General features: G+C 35.8%; 2 protein-coding genes across 3 annotated transcripts; both read right to left on the reverse strand.

Moving 5' to 3' along the window:
• Positions 1–1,003: 1,003 nt before the first annotated feature.
• Positions 1,004–11,104, reverse strand: LOC146729508 (uncharacterized). 2 transcript variants are annotated; one of them, XM_085494814.1, is made up of 9 exons: positions 10,774–10,792; positions 9,260–9,332; positions 9,118–9,149; positions 8,512–8,609; positions 7,811–7,903; positions 6,518–6,577; positions 6,191–6,256; positions 5,626–6,036; positions 1,004–1,651 (listed from the first exon to the last, which is right to left on the reverse strand). In XM_085494814.1, exons 3-9 carry the CDS (start codon positions 9,128–9,130, stop codon positions 1,232–1,234), a joined length of 1,161 nt encoding a protein of 386 aa, XP_085350940.1. In that variant the 5' UTR covers positions 9,131–9,149; positions 9,260–9,332; positions 10,774–10,792; the 3' UTR covers positions 1,004–1,231. The 2 variants fall into 2 exon arrangements, with proteins under 2 accessions (XP_085350940.1, XP_085350939.1); XM_085494813.1 differs by lacking the exon at positions 9,118–9,149 and having other exon boundaries at positions 10,774–11,104.
• Positions 11,105–14,597: 3,493 nt separating this feature from the next.
• LOC100371028 (uncharacterized) lies at positions 14,598–19,381 on the reverse strand. The gene is made up of 7 exons (XM_002739747.4): positions 19,122–19,381; positions 18,101–18,167; positions 16,471–16,568; positions 15,929–16,021; positions 15,604–15,663; positions 15,189–15,266; positions 14,598–14,995 (listed from the first exon to the last, which is right to left on the reverse strand). Exons 1-7 carry the CDS (start codon positions 19,200–19,202, stop codon positions 14,732–14,734), a joined length of 741 nt encoding a protein of 246 aa, XP_002739793.1. The 5' UTR covers positions 19,203–19,381; the 3' UTR covers positions 14,598–14,731.
• Between the last annotated feature and the right edge of the window lie 1,871 nt (positions 19,382–21,252).

Below are 21,252 nucleotides of genomic sequence, written 5' to 3' on the forward strand. Positions count from 1 at the left end.
CCTTGGAACGTAATTTTTAAAAACGAAATAACCGCTGGTCGTTCATTGTGAGTCAGCTCTGTAAAACACAATTATAGCGGAGAGGATGTCACCTACGCATGCGTAAAAATTGAGTTTTAAACGACAATAAGGGCTCATACCACTAATTGAATTTCCGTAGACGACAATGTTAACATATGACGAGATTGATATATGAAAATGACGAAGAAAGTTGAAAACATGGCTCAAAAATGGGAAATCAACATGCCAGTAATCAACCATATGAAAAAAACTAACATGTTGGCCAGCTCAAACTCTTGCAAATATCAGGTAAACAAGACACACCTACTGTATTTGGATTGCACCAAGAGAAATGACTGGAAAAACATCAAGATTAGAACATCCAAATACACACAGAATAAACCCGCAGGTACACAGCCGCTAAGTAGTAAACAAAAGACCACATGTTGGTCTCACCTCTGACCCAGGTGATTACGCCCTCAAACAGGGAGCACCTGAGAAAAAAAAATATTTAAAAAATTTCATTGGTTTATTAGTGGCATGAGACCATAACAACGCACGCTAAAGACGCAAAGGCTCATGGGCACATGCTATGGCCGTCCACTGCATGCGCAGGTTTGAGTATTTCAGAGGTTTTTTTTACGTAACCGTGTACAAATCTACCATCGCCCAACCAACGTATTATCCATGTGTCCGAGTCACTCCACATCTTCTGAGACGTATTAAAAAAAGCCTTCAGAGTTAGATACGTGAACATAATAACGTACGTCAGGGCTGATGATGGTATTTGTAGGTTTGCGGTCACACATGCATACTCGAGACCTGGTTACGCAATGTTAGACATATGTTACTTGAGTGATATTTTGTATTAATGTCAACCATCTTGAATCTTATCGGGAAACAAATACACGTAAGTGTTCTGTATTAGATCTATATGTGAGAATTTTATGTGGTACCTGTTTTGAATTTGTTTATAAAGTGTTTGCATCCATCTATTATGCAATTTGGTATATACCGATAAACAACGTTTTATTTAATAAACTAACTACTTGTTAAAGTACAACTTGTTATAGTTTAGGCAAAGTAAGTGATATTAGACCGGTACTATCATGTGACCTTTAAAATGACAGTAGCACATGGCTATGCAGTTTCTGAATTTCCAAAAACAGTAGTAGCGTGTCACGACCACCGTTAATTTATCCATAAATTGTGACAATATTCCAAATTGATTTCATAGTTTTGAGCTCCACATTTCTTCCCAATTGATTCTCCTGCCGTTGGTCGGCGTTGAAGTACGACCCATATAGACATTACTAACAATTCCTTCGTTTAAGGTTTCAGAGTCTCGTATCCGTCCACGTTCTCCAGCTTTGTACGGCGTCACAATACGTCCTCTTGTGTCCCTCAGTTCATAAATCTCCCCCTGCAAGATTTGTTGTTCCTTAGCAATATTTTCGATTGACTTAGTGACCCCTCGAGCACCACAGCTTACAAGTCGCATTCTCTGGGTCAACGCGTCCATTGTTCTTTTCAAATCGGCGAGGTCTTCATTTGTACTAGATTGATCAGAATCGGATGAAAAAACTGTACCCCCATAACTGGTCTCGTCTGAAAACTCCTCCATCTCAAGTAAGCCAACAGTGTCCAATTCCTGTAAAAAACAGGAGAAATTATCAGATATTGGGGTCGACCTAAATTACAGGGGTGGCCAGAATAATATGTTGGAAAGAGAGGCGAGTGTTTATCCCGAGTACACACGCCTAAACAATGGTCAACCTTATAAGTAGAACATATTAAACAGTTATATTGTGAAGCCTTGATCCATGATATGTTTTAGTTTAATAACAATTAGATTCAATTACAATGGAAATAATTTATGTCATGTCTAAATGCATATTTGCACATTGGACATTTTTTAAAAAAGCAGGAATATGTCACGTGTATTTTAGGATCATTGACATCAATTGCCGGTGAATTAGCATAATTGATTTAAGTGAAATGCATGTTTTGTATCATTCTTCTATAGACTATACTACTATGCTTTACATTTGTGTCTAATTATTTATAAAGACAAGATTTGATTTATCGAAAGAACATCAAACAGTTTTCTGATTGGCTTGAATGTTATGATTGTGTGGCCAATCAGACACAATTATGTCATGTAATGAATTAACAATGTAGTTTCACAGAGCTGCAGTTCAAAACACATTAAAAAATAAAACACTCAACGCTATATAAAACAATGGAAACTCACCTACAGAAGGCGATTGTCCGCCACCGTTCCCGATAGTAAATCCGCCACCGTGCCCGGAAGTAAAGAACATCATGCCTGTCCAGTATTACCCCAGAACTGTTATTACGTGCTCTGATCATGGTAGCAATGTATTTATACGTTTCGTAAAACAAGTCGGCAGCAATTTGGTCACGTGCGTCTAGAGTGTGGCAGAGGTGAGCGAGCTGAGACGACAGTCTGAGATGTGAACATGCCCATACAGGTGTGCAACAAGAACTACATACGAACAATCAATAATAACTCATGCAAAGAAATAGATCCCATCACCAGAAACATTCAAGCAGATTTTGTTTATTGTATTTCAAAGTTCAGAACATATAGGTTATATAATAAGACCAATCGTTGAACACACTTTCAAATGACCCAGTCATAAAATTCCGATAGATTTGTCAACTTCTACAACTATTACATTGAAACACAGGAAATAAACATTTATACAAGTTTGACGGTATGGTTTTGATATAGTATAGTCTCATAAAAAGTAAAACTTTGTTTAGTATATTTATACAAGAATAAAAATAATCTCGTACTAAAATATAGATAATAAATAATCATATATAAATTACACTGTATTAACAAAACACAGCATAAATTTTGACGTTTGATTTCGACATTCATCGTTGGAGGGAGCAACGTTTCTTTCAAAGCAACTTGAAGGTTTAAAATACTACAGTCGTTGCGACGCGTTTAATTTATTCATTGGTCCCATGTAACGTATACAACGTATCATATTCATTGGTGAGTCCCATACAACGTATACAACGCATCATATTCATTGGTGAGTCCCACGAAACATACATATACAACGCATCATATTCATTGGTGAGTCCCATGTAACGTATACAACGCATCATATTCATTGGTGAGTCCCATGTAACGTATACAACGCATCATATTCATTGGTGAGTCCCATGTAACGTATACAACGCATCATATTCATTGGTGAGTCCCATGTAACGTATACAACGCATCATATTCATTGGTGAGTCCCATGTAACGTATACAACGCATCATATTCATTGGTGAGTCCCATGTAACGTATACAACGCATCATATTCATTGGTGAGTCCCATGTAACGTATACAACGCATCATATTCATTGGTGAGTCCCATGTAACGTATACAACGCATCATATTCATTGGTGAGTCCCATGTAACGTATACAAAGCATCGTATTCACTTGTGAGTCCCATGTAACGTATACAACGCATCGTATTCATTGGTGAGTCCCATGTAACGTATACAACGCATCGTATTCACTGTTGAGTCCCATGTAACGTATACAATGCATCGTATTCATTGGTGAGTCCCATGTAACGTATACAACACGTCGTATTAATTGGTGAGTCCCATGTAACGTACACAACGCATCATATTCATTGGTGAGTCCCATGTAACGTATACAACGCATCGTAATCATTGGTGAGTCCCATGTAACGTATACAACGCATCGTATTCATTGGTGAGTCCCATGTAACGTATACAACGCATCGTATTCATTGGTGAGTCCCATGTAACGTATACAACGCATCGTATTCATTGGTGAGTCCCATGTAACGTATACAACGCATCATATTCATTGGTGAGTCCCATGTAACGTATACAACGCATCATATTCATTGGTGAGTCCCATGTAACGTATACAACGCATCATATTCATTGGTGAGTCCCATGTAACGTATACAACGCATCATATTCATTGGTGAGTCCCATGTAACGTATACAACGCATCATATTCATTGGTGAGTCCCATGTAACGTATACAAAGCATCGTATTCACTTGTGAGTCCCATGTAACGTATACAACGCATCGTATTCATTGGTGAGTCCCATGTAACGTATACAACGCATCGTATTCACTGTTGAGTCCCATGTAACGTATACAATGCATCGTATTCATTGGTGAGTCCCATGTAACGTATACAACACGTCGTATTAATTGGTGAGTCCCATGTAACGTACACAACGCATCATATTCATTAGTGAGTCCCATGTAACGTATACAACGCATCGTAATCATTGGTGAGTCCCATGTAACGTATACAACGCATCGTATTCATTGGTGAGTCCCATGTAACGTATACAACGCATCGTATTCATTGGTGAGTCCCATGTAACGTATACAACGCATCGTATTCATTGGTGAGTCCCATGTAACGTATACAACGCATCATATTCATTGGTGAGTCCCATGTAACGTATACAACGCATCGTATTCATTGGTGAGTCCCATGTAACGTATACAACGCATCGTATTCACTGTTGAGTCCCATGTAACGTATACAATGCATCGTATTCATTGGTGAGTCCCATGTAACGTATACAACACGTCGTATTAATTGGTGAGTCCCATGTAACGTACACAACGCATCATATTCATTGGTGAGTCCCATGTAACGTATACAACACATCGTAATCATTTGTGAGTCCCATACAACGTATACAATGCATCGTATTCACTGGTGAGTCACATGTAACGTATACAACGCATCATATTCATTGGTGAGTCCCATGTAACGTATATAACGCATCGTAATCATTGGTGAGTCCCATGTAACGTATACAACGCATCGTAATCATTGGTGAGTCCCATGTAACGTATACAACGCATTATATTCATTGGTGGGTCCCATGTAACCATGTAACGAATACAATGCATTGTATTCATTGATGAGTCCCATGTAACCATGTAACGAATACAATGTATCGTATTCATTGGTGAGTCTCATGTAAGTATGTAACGTATACAACGCAACGTATTCATTGGTGAGTTCCATGTAACGTGTACACCGCAGCATATTCATTGGTGAATCCCTTTTAACAATGTAACGAATACAATGCATCGTATTCATTGGTGAGTCCCATGTAACCATGTAACGAATACAATGCATCGTATTCATTGGTGAGTCCCATGTAAGCATGTAACTTATACAACGCAACGTATTCATTGGTGAGTTCCATGTAACGTGTACACCGCAGCATATTCACTGGTTAATCCCTTGTCACAATGTAACGAATACAATGCATCGTATTCATTGGTGAGTCCCATGTAACCATGTAACGAACACAATGCATCGTATTCATTGGTGAGTCCCATGTAACCATGTAACGAATACAATGCATCGTATTCATTGGTGAGTCCCACGTAACCATGTAACGAATACAATGCATCGTATTCATTGGTGAGTCCCATGTAACATATGTAAATGAATGTGGACGCACTGTGGCGTTTTAAATCGAAGTAGAAGTTTCGAAAAATTTGTTTGATTTTTAACAAAAAATATATATATGAAAATAATTTGTTTATGTAATTGAATCGACTTTCATCATACCCTGTAATGTCCTTGGTGAACTTCAACATTCACCTGTTTTGAGTTTCTCGCCGACTGACCAATATCATATTTTCGACGAGATTTTGTGTCAGGTGTTACGGGAGGCTCGAGTTGTTCTTGACCCTCGACACCGCTTCTCATCGACCCCGTAGAGCCAAAGTCAAACTGCAATGATGGAGACGGCGTTGGGGTTGACAACAGTCGAACATCACGGGCAGATAATGCACTTCTCGGGCGGAATAATTCATCAAACACGTCGTTTTGGTTTGGCCCCGAATTGAACTTGCAATTTTTCTGTTGATTGTACGAGCGCCCCCTCTGACCGGTGTCAGGTAATTTTTCTGGAGATACACAAAGTTTGTCGTTGAGGGTGATCGTCGAAACCTGACATTCGCGAGACATTGCATCTTTCTGTTGATAAAACAGAGGCGGTTTTAGAAAAAGAAAAGTGGGGGAAAAGGCATGTATACGAATGGAAGAAATGCCCAACGTCGTTTTAGCGACACAGACAAGGTGAACATAGACACATTAAAAAAGTGTGTACTGCATAAGTCACGTGACTCACCGCTCTCGCATTCTCTGCTGATATTAATAGTTGATATAATGAAAAGATACACAATTCACACCAGAACTAGAAATAAACACATTAGAATAGTTTATTATATTTGATATTTGCATAATGCATACATTTCATAGTGATAATTACAACCAAAAGATGTTGTGGTACATCCATCACGTACGCTACACACCCCCCCCCCACACACAAATATATTATACTACGTTGTATATGAAATCATGTCAATCGCAACTATTCTATTGTACCGGATTCTGTTCTAGTATGCTGTATCTTAGAACCATTCTATTGTTGTTGTCATGATGACAGCGTACTTACTGTTATTGCTTCACGTACAACACATAATGAAAGATTGAACACATTGATACTGGTTGATCCCTAAAATGACATAAAACAACAACGATAGACACATTTGAGTTGTACATTCATTTGCATAAATATAACAGTGTAAACGATCGACAAGGTTAAAGGGAACTCATAAAAATAGAAAGCGTCATGTAGGATTAACAGACAAATCCTGGATTAATAGCCACTCTGGATTACATTTTATGAAGTAAACAGGTTAGTCCATAGTGGCACATGTAGTTAATATGTACGACCTAGGCTGACATTTCAACAATGTGTGAAATCATTAAATAATTTCTTCGATAAATTATTATGTCACTCTGTTAATTCCAGGATTTGATAATCTCCGAGGTATGTGTAGGGTGCTTTTTGAAATTTTATAGTTTTTGTTTTATAAGGGATGTTGTTGTTTTGACTTTTGCTAATGTAAAGAGTACAATAATATGAAATGTGGAATTCGACGAGCATGCGCACTAGCGTTGTGGTTATTGCATCAAACAAAACTGCTATGTTCACTGCCAACAATTCTTAGGATAAATCATATACTATTGTTTTTAAACAAAATTAATAAAACATAATAAGTATATATATATATATATATATATATATATATATATATATATATATATATATATATATATATATATATATATATATATATATACTTATTATGTTTTATTAATTTTGTTTAAAAATTTATATTTATATATACTTATTTTATTCATATTTTCATAATTTAACCATAGTACATACTTTACTGATGATTTACGTATATACGTTACACAGGACAACAAATCCCGGATGTAACTGAATGAATGTGTTCATTTGGTTAGGAATTCAAAAACAAAAACAAAAAATCATAACATTATCAAAGTTCTCCACGATGATAGTCGTTTTTCTCTGTGACGGTTAATTAGTTATATCTGCTTGGAAATATTGAATATTGCATGTGATCCCAAGGACTTGGCATTTATCTCATCTATCACACTATCATCCACGTATACCGGGGCTTCATGTTACTGGATAGGATGGTACGATTCAAGTTAATGGGGGGGGGGTGACAACACGACCATGGAAAAACTGACTTATACAGCTGATAAAGTAACGAGTAGTAAAGGGTCGACAAAGTGAAAAGGTGAATACAAAAACGATTTGAAATTACATTGAATGGTCACACAATTCCATAGGTTCTTATTTATTTGGCTGCCTATCATGGGCAATGGAAAATGCCAGAATGATATTGTGAATACGGTCTGTGTAACTTACCCCTACAATATAAACGTATGCATTGACACCAGCGTCAGCAAACATGTAAAATACCATGTAAAATAGATAAGGTAACAGTAAATTCTTCTGATCCTGCAAAGTATGCAGCAATATGCAAAACAGTTACTACCCACCCAATGACGTCATCATTGTTAATGACATGAAGTGAATTTAAATAAATTCATAACAGATGCAACATTTTCATAATCTCAATGTTCGTGATATTTTGGTAGTTTAATTATTTCTAAAAAAAAATAAGAAAAAAAATAATCTAGCCATGGACCGATGAAAGCGCCAAATCAAATTACAAACTCTAGTAAATGGTAGCTTCGGTTAAAAAGGAAAACAAATCTACAGAGAAAATTAAACAAATCTTAAACATAATATGTAGCAAAATACAGTAGCAACACATTGATCCCGATAAACAAGAGAATCTAGTTCACAAATATGGTATCATCTTCAAATCCAGATATTGGTCAACCTTTAATTGACCTACAACTTAAGTTTTATTTTGGCCAAAATCAAGTATGGTTTGGAAAGAGATACGCAGACTGCTCGGTTTAGGTAAATTATGCCGTGGCACATTTGTATGAGAAGCTAGCGTGTTAGAATCTAGAATTACAATGAGGGAAGAGTGTGATTCCGATGTATTAAATTATGAAACCATGCAAAACTCTACAATAGTATTACAACATACTTACGTTTTGTACACCAACCATGAGAATGACCGCCACAATGAACACTAGAGCGTAAACAAACACCATGACAAACCACAGCTTATATATTATGGCTGCCGTGGCTGTAATATATACACACAATAGTTATAATGTCAGACAAAATAATTTGTATATCAAGAATGCTATAATTGTTTTTTAGGAGACGTGATCAACATTTAAAAAACGTTTGGGTTTACAAATCATCATTTTTATTTCCCCATATATTCAACAATTACCATTGTGTGGTGATTATAACTAGCAGTAAATTTATTATATTTTAGTGTGTATCAATCATATCTTGAGAAATACTGTTTGTTTGCTTTGTATAACTAACTGGGGATGTCAATCCCAAATAAAAGAAATGCACAGAGACATTTTTGTTGATGTTTAGGTTCGCTAAATAACTTTTACTTCAAATATTCATTTCAAATTACGTTGCCACAGCATATATCTAATATCTAGAACTAAAAATGTTGTCAATTGGAAATCGTAAGATAATCTTTTGAAATGATAATATAGGATTGAAATTTAGGACGTTAGAATGAATTTCATTGACCAAACACACATTTAAGTAAATGAACTAAAATATACCGGTAATGTCCATCGTTTCTTGCTCTTTATAACTAAAACCAAATAAATACGATTGATTGAATTTGTGGTCAGCTGACAATGTTGATGACATTGCTTTGACGGATAGTCTTTAAATAGCCATATTATTGTTGACGTTACTTACAATCATCTTCCATTTTACTGCCATAGAAACTCAGATAGTAAATAAATATGAAGATGCCAATCAGAGAGAATACCTACAAATAAAAAACACACGTATAATATGGTGGTTATAGCGTTGTTATCAAGTTACCACGCGGTGACGACTACAGTGACTGTGATTATGTGGAGTGCATTGTAAATTACTGATCGTTATAGGCTACTCATGTCAAATACGCGATTTATTTAGAGTGAATATGAATATATGAATTGTTGATTAATAGTGTCTACGTTACATTAAACGTGTTTTTATGTATTGTAACGTCGACGACCTTGCTTTCGTTTCCAATAAGAATCGTGACTTTGCGAGTAATTTTATTCATTTTCTGCATTTTCACTGAGAAAAACAACAACAAAATAATGCCATTTCAACATTTGTTATGACACTGGCTAGTAGAACAAAGCATTCCACGCATTATACTGTATGGTTACGTTAACGTGTAGACAACAATGTGTCGGGTACCTTGTGATTGTTCTAGTGTGATGTCACTGTATATCGGACGCGTTTTAACTTGGGTCCAATTGTTTGAGCGACCTCTATGTCCAGAGCAAGGTCACTGTATAATATTGGCAATATGGCAGATTTGTTGTGAATGTAAATTTTTGGACAACACTTAGGGCAATGACGATTTGCTGAAAATGTGACAGGCATCCCGTATTGGTTCGTATTCTTTGACTTAGAGCAAGTATATTGCATAAAAACGCAGTTGCTCATGCCGCTATGGATTTGTCAATGCAATACATCCCTGACAAGACCATTATGACAGAACATTCCGGAACTTTTCACATGGTCGATGACCACTTTTATATCTGACAGTAAACGTAAGGGGTGGTAATCTTATGTTGTTGCGTACGTTGGAGTGCGTATGTCATATGTACACAATCACCCCAACGCGCAGTTCAGAAAGACTAGTAATCATATTGACAAAATTGAAAAAAATAAATAAAACACTGCTAGGTCACTAGTTTAAAAATAGACATTGAAAAAAAGTACGCGGTATGTACACGTCCCACACAACTGACAGCGTGTTAGCTTTTTACCCAGCCTACCACTGTAATGGCTATCATATGTCAATGGCGTGGCATTGTACTCGTCATTGTAGGTGAATTGTAATATGCAATAATTCGTCAAGGTGTGCCAAAGTGTTGTACACACCGAGCGTTTTTACGGCCATTGTGTACCACAACCACCTGATGAAATGACCCACAATGACCCCCATATCTGTATTATAAATATTCGTCCTGTGTTTAAAACATCCCGTTACGTTCTAAACTATTTTGTTAAAATTAACACGATCTTTTGTCGTTGGCACTAACAATTAAACTTCACTTAGATGCTATTCACACGTTAATTTAGTATATCTTTCTTCAGTGGTAGGTATAATACTCAATCGAAATCACAGCTGTTCTGCCATAATTATCCGGTAATTTATGACAACAACAACAAGTACAACTGTGAGATTAGACGCCAATACTCACCACTGTATATATAGCTGTTGCCTGGGCACCGCTTCGCAGATCGTCCCAACATAGACACCTGGTGATTAGCGGCATGGTGGAATGAAAATGGCAGCATTTGTAGTTTTCACATGTTTTCAATTACCAAGCAATCATTCTACGCAGCGTCGTCTTCACTTTGTACAAGCTTACTAAACTGTTATAAACTGTTCTCTCCCCCGCTATGAGTGAATTTAACCACGACAGTTAGCCACGTTAGTTAAGGTATCTTTCTGCGATTTTCAGCTGCAAAATTGCTTATGCCGATACCACATACTATACACATAGACAGACTACTGTCGTTATTATTCATTCCCAGGGATGCCCCTGAATTGCCAGTGGGTGACTAGCTAGTTGTTGTAAGGGCAACTAGCTATTCCAATGATTGGACGTTTGATGACAACAATAGCTCCGTGTTGTATTGTTTGGTAGAATTCTTATTGTTATGTGTAGTAGGTTTTGAATTTACATGAGCGTAACAACGACATGGGAGCTATATCGCCTGACAACCGGAAGCGCTATTTCTTTTCACGTAGCCTTGCAAACAGTCTTAGCTGTTGCCACCATTTTGAGACAATTAGAATTTACTAGTAATATTATGAATAATTAGTATAAATAGATAATGAAGTTACCAAGAATCCATTACTCTGCCAGTTTATACCCTTCATCATTATTTTCATAAAAAAATGACATAATATTATCCCAAATCAATGACGTAATCAATTTATGCATTTCGTAAATTATGTTCCAAATCAATGACGTAATCAATGTATGCATTACGTAATTATTATTCCAAATGAATGACTCAATTGATCTATGCATCTCATTATTTTATTACCGTTGCACAATGACGTGACTAACTCATGCATTTTAAATGCGATTACTATTTCTGATAACTTACTATTTATTACTATTTAGTCTATAACTGAAATCTTCTGATACCGTCAAGCGTGAGTTTTATCGTAAAAGAACTGTCATCTGAACCCACCTCTGAAATCGGTGGACAAATCCCACCCGGAATCCTGATTCCCAGGTCTTAGGTTTGCTCAGACATACATTCTCAGCAATGTATTCTTAGTTCGAATTCCGTGTAAAACATACTTTTTACACGCGTTGCGTACACCGAATGAAATCCACATGGAACATTGCTACAACATTGGACTACATTCTAATAAAATCTATTGCCCATTTTGGGTGTTTTCACTTCCAATTATACTACATGAGCCAGATGATTTGAGTACGTACCATCCGTGATTTCACCTTACAGCGAACCGTGAACTGAAACGTTCTACAGTAAAATACACTTTATGATTACACGACAACCCCGTTATAGCAATTTGTACCTAGATGGCCATTATATTTTGTAATTACCTGGGGAAGCTTAGTATGGAAGTTATTGATATTGTAGACGACGTAATTACCATTCCACGTAGGATGCCATGAATTAAAGAGCTTTACTGAATACCAACATTTTCATTTCAATTGTTCACGATTAATTGATCGACTTTCTACGATTCAATAATAAACTATTTTTTTTCTGGCTGAATATAACAATCACGGGAGAGGATAAATTATGTACAAGTGATTTGCCAAAGGCGAATATCACCAGCGTGTCTTATAAACACATAGCATATATAGACGAGTCAGCATTGCGGAGACCATAGTCCATATTACATCACTATTACATGTGTTCATACTCAACATTGCGGTGACCATAGTCCATATTACATCACTATTACATGTGTTCACACTTAGCATTGCGGTGACCATAGTCCATATTACATCACTATTACATGTGTTCATACTCAACATTGCGGTGACCATAGTCTATATTACATCACTATTACATGTGTTCATACAACCCACCTTTAATACATATAAAGTTGTACTTCGTTTTCGAAAAACAAAACAAAACAGAAATGGAATATTCTTAAAGTTACATTTCTCGTAAGTAATCTTCCTTTTTATCGACAAAATAAGATAAATTATTACACTAAATGTGTGTATTGTTGGGAAAGATTGATGTCAATCCTAAATTGTCTATGCATAAATACAAATATACATTGTAAATAAAACCATTAACTATTATGAAAAATTAAAATCACAAATCGGGTTTAAAAAATATTTTAGTTTGCAAACTTCGACTAAAGCTTTCGTTAGTCCTTCCATCACGTGATGCAATCTGATATCATTAACGCATTTTTTGGAATGTCATGTGAACCATTTGGTAATATGTATACGTGAATCCTTTGATTCTCTGAATTACTTAATTTTTGAATATGCATTTTTTTCTTAGTTTGAATATGCGCGAATAATGGGAAATGTTTATGATTTCAAATTCAGAACATTATAAAGAGAATCTGAACTAAACATTAATTAAACGTTTAGTTCGTATTTCCCACAATTCAAGCAAATTCATACTTCCATGCACTTTACATAGTAATTGCAGAATCACAATGAAACTTTAGTAATAATTTCAGAGTGCAACATTACATCATGTTCTTATCAACCAGCGTTCACTAAATTGACTCTATAATAACGAACCCACGATTCAATGGGCGACCATTTTTGTTTGGATTTACTCCCAATCTTCTAGCTATATTCAACACGTGTCGTCAGCACGTCGATATTTAATAATTACATGAAGATTTTATTAGAATAGTTACACACATTCTAAAATATTAAAGCTAATCTACCTAAAGTACATTTCAAAATTCTATTGTGAAGCTATTTTGCTATTATTCAATAATTTAACAATATTTGTTATAAACTTCGTAACAATAATGGTTTTTGGTATTAAAGTAATTCTTTAATTATACTGAATGATAGGTTTTATGGAGAGGGGATATTTATGTTAAATTTTGTTCTTAGGACACACAATCAACTAATAAAACTATAATAACATGACAGGTATGATATTGAGTACGTCACTGAAAAAAATATATAAATAATATTATTGACAAGACCACTCGTATAATGAAACACGCCTTTACACAGAAAATGCAAATAATGAAAAATATATATGAGTACTTAAGTACCTTGAGGTCATGAAATTCCATGACTCACTTGACTACCCATAATCCATCACGCTAATTCCCATTTACTGTCAACAAAGCACTCAATGACAACAAAGCATCTAGTGACAACAAAATGTATCTAATGACAACAAGACCCATATAATGACAACAAAAACCCATCTAATGACAACGAATCTTTCTAATGACAGCAAATCATAAAATAAGAACAAAACCCATCAAATGACAACGAGCCATTTAGAAAAAACAAAACTCATCTAATGACAACAAACCATCCAATGAAAACGACCCCCCTTAATGACGACAAACTATCTAATGACAACAAACCCCATCTAATGACAAAAAATCATCCAGTGATAACAAAAAAACATCCAATTAACATAACCCATCTAATGACAACAAACTCTACTGATGACAACAACTCACTCGGTGATATCAAAACTCATTTAATGACAACAAACCGTTCAAATGCGAAAAGTGACAATAAAAACCACTTAATAGCAGCAAATTACCCAATCACAACACAAGCCGTCCAATGACGACAAACCACTCATTGGCAACCAAACCCAAGCAATGGTTAATGAAAACAAACCCTACCAATGACAACAAACCATCCTGTGACAACAAAGCATCCTGTGACAACAAAGCATCCTGTGTCAACAACAAAATCCATCTATTGACAGCTAACTCAGTGTAAATAATAGTGTCTTTGTATTACAATTCATTTTGTCCAATGTGTTCTTTGGTGCTATAATAATAATTTATGTGTCGGAATAAAAACAACTTAATGGAGTAAAACTGGAAGATTTATCGCAATCATTGATAAACCAATAAATGAAACTTGACGAACGTTAACGTTAACATGACGAGAACATACTTGAATAGAATAGAACATCTCCCTGTAATTAAAAGACATCGTCTTCGAAGTATCTGTTTTGGTAACCATTGTTTGGTGTTTGCACTTCTCGGGGTACAATCTTCGGTGAACGTGGATGTCTTCTCGGCGTTGAATACGATCTAGTCTCTTCTAACTCGATATCACCTGCTGACTTGGTAGATGCTGTACTGTACTGTCTTTGAGTCTGATCCCCATGGATCGTGAACTTCATTACCCGCGGCGACTCGATTGTTTCTGGTGGCGCGTCGGCATCATCGTCCATATATGCATCCTAGTAAAATACAAAAAAAATAAACTTGATTTTGATATAACTCATAAAATGTAACCTCACCATGAAATCAAAATTTGTCAACATGATTTGACCTCTGTGTCGGTACTCTGTCCTGTATATTTCGCCAAAGTGGTGAAAATGGTGGTAGAAAAAACACTATGGTCATCATAGAGTATTACAGTAGCCATCTCACCCTTTCGTAATCGTAACTTCTACCACGACCTTCGTTTAGTTCTTGGTATTGTGACACCACACATATAATACAATATACCTGCGTAAAACGTAAAGTGAAAACATCATTGTGCTGAATGGACCGTACATTATGATGGGGTGCGCTGATATTTGTGCTCCTATAATTGCGCTATATGTCATTGGTTGTCGCTTTATTAGGGACATGTTTCCATTATTTATTCACCTATTAGGAGAGGTCAATATGTAGATTGCATATAACAAGAAGATTACACGAAATTATCAGCGTTCTTTATATTACACCATCGTCTTTACAATATCGCAGGTTACAATGTGTACATAATTTTAGCAATACGCGGATGTAAAAGAACGCCCTCATACTGTGGGCAGGGTAAATGCAGGTATCATCATTCACTTACCCCAAGTATTGTTCTTGATACAAACCACGCTAAGGCAAACAGGTTCATCGCGTGTGCACCCTATAGTAATTAAATACAAACAATAAGACAATTATTACGCAAATAATTATTGATGTCATTAAATTATTTGTCATAAACTAAAAACGTTGTTTTCAAAAATCTAAATCTATGAACAATTTTCTCATGAAAGTTGGATTATTCTGAGACATGAAGCCATGCTGGGTCGCAAAACAATGCCGGTTCACTTAACAGTATTATGTCGCCAAAATAGACTGGGTCATAGTACAGTGGTGTCGATTTGTATAGAAGTGAATTCGATACTTACAAAGAAAAATACCAAGACAAATGATGTAGCACCTTCGGCGAGAATGTAAAAAATATAGAAAATAATCCACGGCAACAATAACTTCTTATGGTCCTATAGGAATACAATAATACACATTAATTATATTATTGGCTCGAAGTGCGAGCGATCTAATATTTCTATAAATTCTTTGTTATTAAAATTAAATATAGAAATAAATTACCCAGGTTTATTCTGGGAAAAGTGACGAGTTATATTTGACTTGAGTTTATGCTTATGCCTATGGTTTGCCAGTGTCGAGCTGAACAAGACGACACCCAACAAAGAATCTTTGTTGAAATGTTCCTCGTACAGGGAATGTATATTTACGTATAAAATATTATATGAATGGACATGTATGAAATTCATCATAAATAATTTATATTGTCAGCATTTTTTATTATACATTTCTATGACTGTAAGCCCGAACATGGTATGGTTTGAATCGCACATAACCATATGATGCGTAATGTAATGAACGCAAATACATCTATCTGTGCTGCATGTGAATCCAAAAGACTTACCATTATTAAACCAATTATGAGAACTATGGACAACATGAAGACTAGTCCACTACATCCCGTGGTTATCGGAAACACAATATAAGGTATGTGAAGATAACCTGTGAACACAATGAGAGTGGAGTACAGTGATACTACTCCGATAGCTAGACGGTAACTGAGCAAGAAAAGATCTTACATCTTGGAAAATGCGAAATTTACTATCTATCACCAATTGTTAAATCAACATGTATCTCAGATGCATTTCTGGTTTATCTGAAGTACCCCCCCCCCCACTACCACCACCACCAAGATTGCTAGCCACGCAATAAAGAGTTTTTAATTTCTTGGTGTCTGATTTATCTAATTATTATTCTATTCCATTTAAGTGAGTGCTCAATTGACACTGGAGGGTATTATTAGGGTATTACTATTTAAACTATTGTACTATATAACAGTACTCTATATACAACGAAAATTTATATAAGATAAAATCATTCAAGGTTGATGACCCCTTATGTTCCTTTTGTCAGTTAGAAATATAAACTAGAAATCACTTATTTTATTTCTGAGACCACTTGGGGTCTTCTTGACTTTTGCAGGTCTGGTAGAATTGCTCATTTTCAAAGTTAAGTTTATGACAAATCTGTTTATGGATAAATATCCTCAAATGACCTTGTGTTTTGTTTTGTTTTTACTTTTGTTTTTATTTTATTAAATGTTATTTATTATTTACGTAATACAAATTAATACAAGAACACACACACGACGTGAACAAATGTACCTGTAGAAGATACTTGTTTTATTCTTAATCACTACATCGCTGCAACAAGCAGCCATAAATGAAGTCGCGATATTTTAATATAGTCATGTAAAATATTTCATGTACAATTATCCTTCACTTGCGGTATAATACACAGCAACAACATCCAACCTGTTCCTTACTAAAACAGTGACAACAAATCGTCAGTCAACAAATTCATGAATAAATAAATAAATAAATGTATATCTGCATTTATTGGATTCTACGCCAATTTCCAATATATTGTGCCCTTTATCGGTAAAGCGCTGATTTAGTATAGTTGAGTGAAAAGAAGGCAATAAGAAACGTCACTGTTTTGAAGTGATGTAATTCTTTCGTCATCATGATTGAAAACGCTGCTTTTATTCAAAACGCTGAAATTTTCATTCCATTTTATTTAAATGACGAACGACTGTTTATACTCAGCCTTTTCAAACATAAGGAGTTGTGATGTGAACGGCTCATCGGGCCCACTCACGATAACCTGGCTAAATCAAAATACTACCGGAAAGATTAGCATTTTTCAAAAATCATATGTATTTCCTTTAGTCAACACGTGCCTTTGTTGTTAACAATTTTAACTTTCTGTGTCTGCATTGAAAGCACGGTATTCAACGAAGCGGTCTCACAGCAACATTAGACAATTGGGTCTCACTTAATTAAAAAGTTGCTTTATGAGTCCTAACATAAATACTACCAGTTCCTTAAACGAATGACCCACCGTATTGTGAACTGTGTATGCGCAATTGTACTAGGTAAGGGAACCTTTAACGAGCATTATTTTTAAATACGAACTAATACAATTCCCCCCAAAACATTAAACAAATAATAAAAAGTTTGACATTTTCCTACCTGATTCCATATTCTGGTAGATGACAGTAAAATACGCATACAATCCGACATTCAAAAGAGATGTAATCTAAGATGTATACAATGAAAACGTGTTAGTGAAATTACTAACTATAATAGAATGGCGTAAGTAATATCCATCTTAACGAAGCATGATATCGTAAGTTTAGTTTTGCCGTACCGGCATGTGAAATGTTATAACTCATTAGATTCAGTTTATTTTTAAATTTCTTTATTTTAAGTCGATTGGCATGGGAGATACAAAGCATGTACCGAAGTGGAAGGTGAGCGGTGAGCGTGCGACGTGTATCAGCCATTGTAGTGTCGCCTTTCATTATTCTCTTCATACCTGAATTTACGATCCGCTATCTCAGATTCAATGCCGCTAGACAAACGTCCCAGAGGTCATGCTAGTGAAAACCCGATTACTGACAATAGATTGAATGAACCCCAATTTAAATAAACATTTATTCTGTTTTAATCTGACCGTTATGGCACCATGACCTGAACTATCTATGGGACAGCTGATGTTTGAGATCAGCGATCATATTTTCGAAATATGTACATGTGACAATAGAACACTGGGCGAGGCATTTTTTGTTGTTGAACTCATAGTGTAGAAATTCCAGTAGTTTAAATAAGGTGTTGCGATGAATACAACACGTACTGTATCACGATACACAGAAACAACATATTTGTATTTATTGACCTCTTGATATTTAGATTTGAAACGTAAATGTTGTATAGTGGGTGCGTTTTGATTCACATTGTGTGCGACGTGAACTGTTGACTACTACACGGAGCCCACCACCGCTGTATGTTACAGATGACAGTCTGTATATTTTAAAAACATACATTGAATGTATATTTCATATGGTAGATAAACATGACAGTTAGACACAAGTTTCTACATTGAAAAATAAAGTTTGTCAACAATGAAGTTATTGTCGATAATAAATATTAGTTAATGTCATGATCGTCGCTAATTTTGTTTAGCATAACATTCCACTAGACGAAAACTTACCAAGGAATAAGAAGCAGCCCATATGGACCCCGTTCGCACATTACAGCAACAGCATCGTACTATTATAGCCATGTCGTACATTGGGAAACAGCTTTATAATGCCACTGAAGACCAAACTAGTGGGTCGATTGAAACATACAAATTTACTTCGACCACGAATAGCGACAAAGTTCGGCTGTTTCTACAAGCGGGGACGCTCCTTTCATTCAGATACCGTAATATGAACAATCAATTTTTGTGAACACATTGTAATGTTCCGCGGACATAGCAACTGTACCGAAGAGAACGAGACCGACAATAGGGAGGAGCAGCAATAGAAACGACAGCCTTTGTTGCACATCTGTAAGAACATGAATTGTGAGATGCGCTTTTAATATACGTCATTATAAACAACAGTAGAGGGTTTGCTGTAAACACATGTAGACAATAAGATTCTTTGACAATCGTTCGATGTCCTCGATCCATTGTGTTAAACCACTGTACTTTTACATCATCATAAATACGAAGACGAATAATGCAACCACTCAGATATAACTAATGGCACCGTGGTTAATGCTAGTAGTACGTTAAAGGTAGAGACGTAATTGAATTCAAAAAAAAACTTTTCACTGATAAGTTGAGCTATTCAAACGGGAAATTGCTCTGTATTGGGTTCAGTGGTATATTGAACGCCGTAGTACATGTGACTTTCAAAACCAGTTCTCATTACAGACCTGTCATTTAATATTTATCGTTTTCAAGTTTAGTGCAGAGGAACAATAATGAAAACCAAGCGTTTGTTCAAACATTGAATCTACCTGTATTTTTGTTCATATTTGTGTCAGGACTGACGTAGACGGATGTTATAGTTACATCACAGCGAGCAAAAATTAGTATTAGTGGCAATAACTGTAACTATCGATCTTCTTTATTATTATTTTTAATAAAACAATTCATGTATCATTGGTGCAAATTCGAAACGGTCATCGCCGAAATGCGAAAAATGAAATTGCTGCTTATACCGACGCTGCGTCAATGTCTCCAGAGGGCACCATCTATTGAAATCCAGTGATGTCAAGCGAACCTTGGGGATTACCGTACAAAATTACCGTACGGGGATCCTGGGGGAAACTTCGAATACGCAGCAATTTTGATAGGCTAAGCCTCTAACTGTCGATCTTTCACTGATGGTTTTATGTGTGATTCACATAATAGTGTGGCCATAACCGAAGGCTACTGCTCGAGCCTTAGTTTATGTGACATTGACCTTGCGCAGGGTTACTTTGACCATGCAGTTGTGTTTAAAACAATATTTTGGTGATATTTGGTCTTTTTATGTAGTTTTATTTAAAAAAATATTTTACAACTATTACCGATTTAAGTCGTTTAAATAATGTAGGACATACTTTGAGTTCACATGGGAGACAGTACGCAGTATGTTTTTTCAGATGAAACAGGAATAAGCTGCTCATATATTAAATATAGTAGGCAGTATTATTAATAGTTACTCAGTACAACGATTAGTAACTATTGTCTCATATTGCGTATTTTCAGGCAAATGTAGTTTTTACAAGAAATTTAATGTGGAATACCTTAAATAGCATGTAGTGTCCGTGCCCATAAGATTGCTACGTGGATCTATGGGCCATCACCGACTATGTCTTGTATACATATGTAAATTATATGCCCATAATATTGGTACATGGATTGTTGGGCCATCACCGACTATGTCATGTATACATATGTAAATTGTATACCCATAATATTGGTACATGGATTGTTGGGCCATCACCGACTATGTCTTGTATACATATGTAAATTGTATACCCATAATATTGGTACATGGATTGTTGGGCCATCACCGACTATGTCTTGTATACATATGTAAATTATATGCCCATAAGATTGGTTCATGGATCTATGGGCCATCACCGACTATGTTTTGTATACATATGTAAATTGTATGCCAATAAGATTGCTACGTGGATCTATGGGCCATCACCGACTATGTTTTGTATACATATGTAAATTGTATGCCCATAAGATTGGTACATGGATCTATGGGCCATCACCGACTATGTTTTGTATACATATGTAAATTGTATGCCCATAAGATTGCTACGTGGATCTATGGGCCATCACCGACTATGTC

The sequence above is a fragment of the Saccoglossus kowalevskii genome, chromosome 21 (assembly GCF_978046115.1).
Source record: "Saccoglossus kowalevskii chromosome 21, keSacKowa6.1, whole genome shotgun sequence".
Classification (NCBI taxonomy): domain Eukaryota; kingdom Metazoa; phylum Hemichordata; class Enteropneusta; family Harrimaniidae; genus Saccoglossus; species Saccoglossus kowalevskii.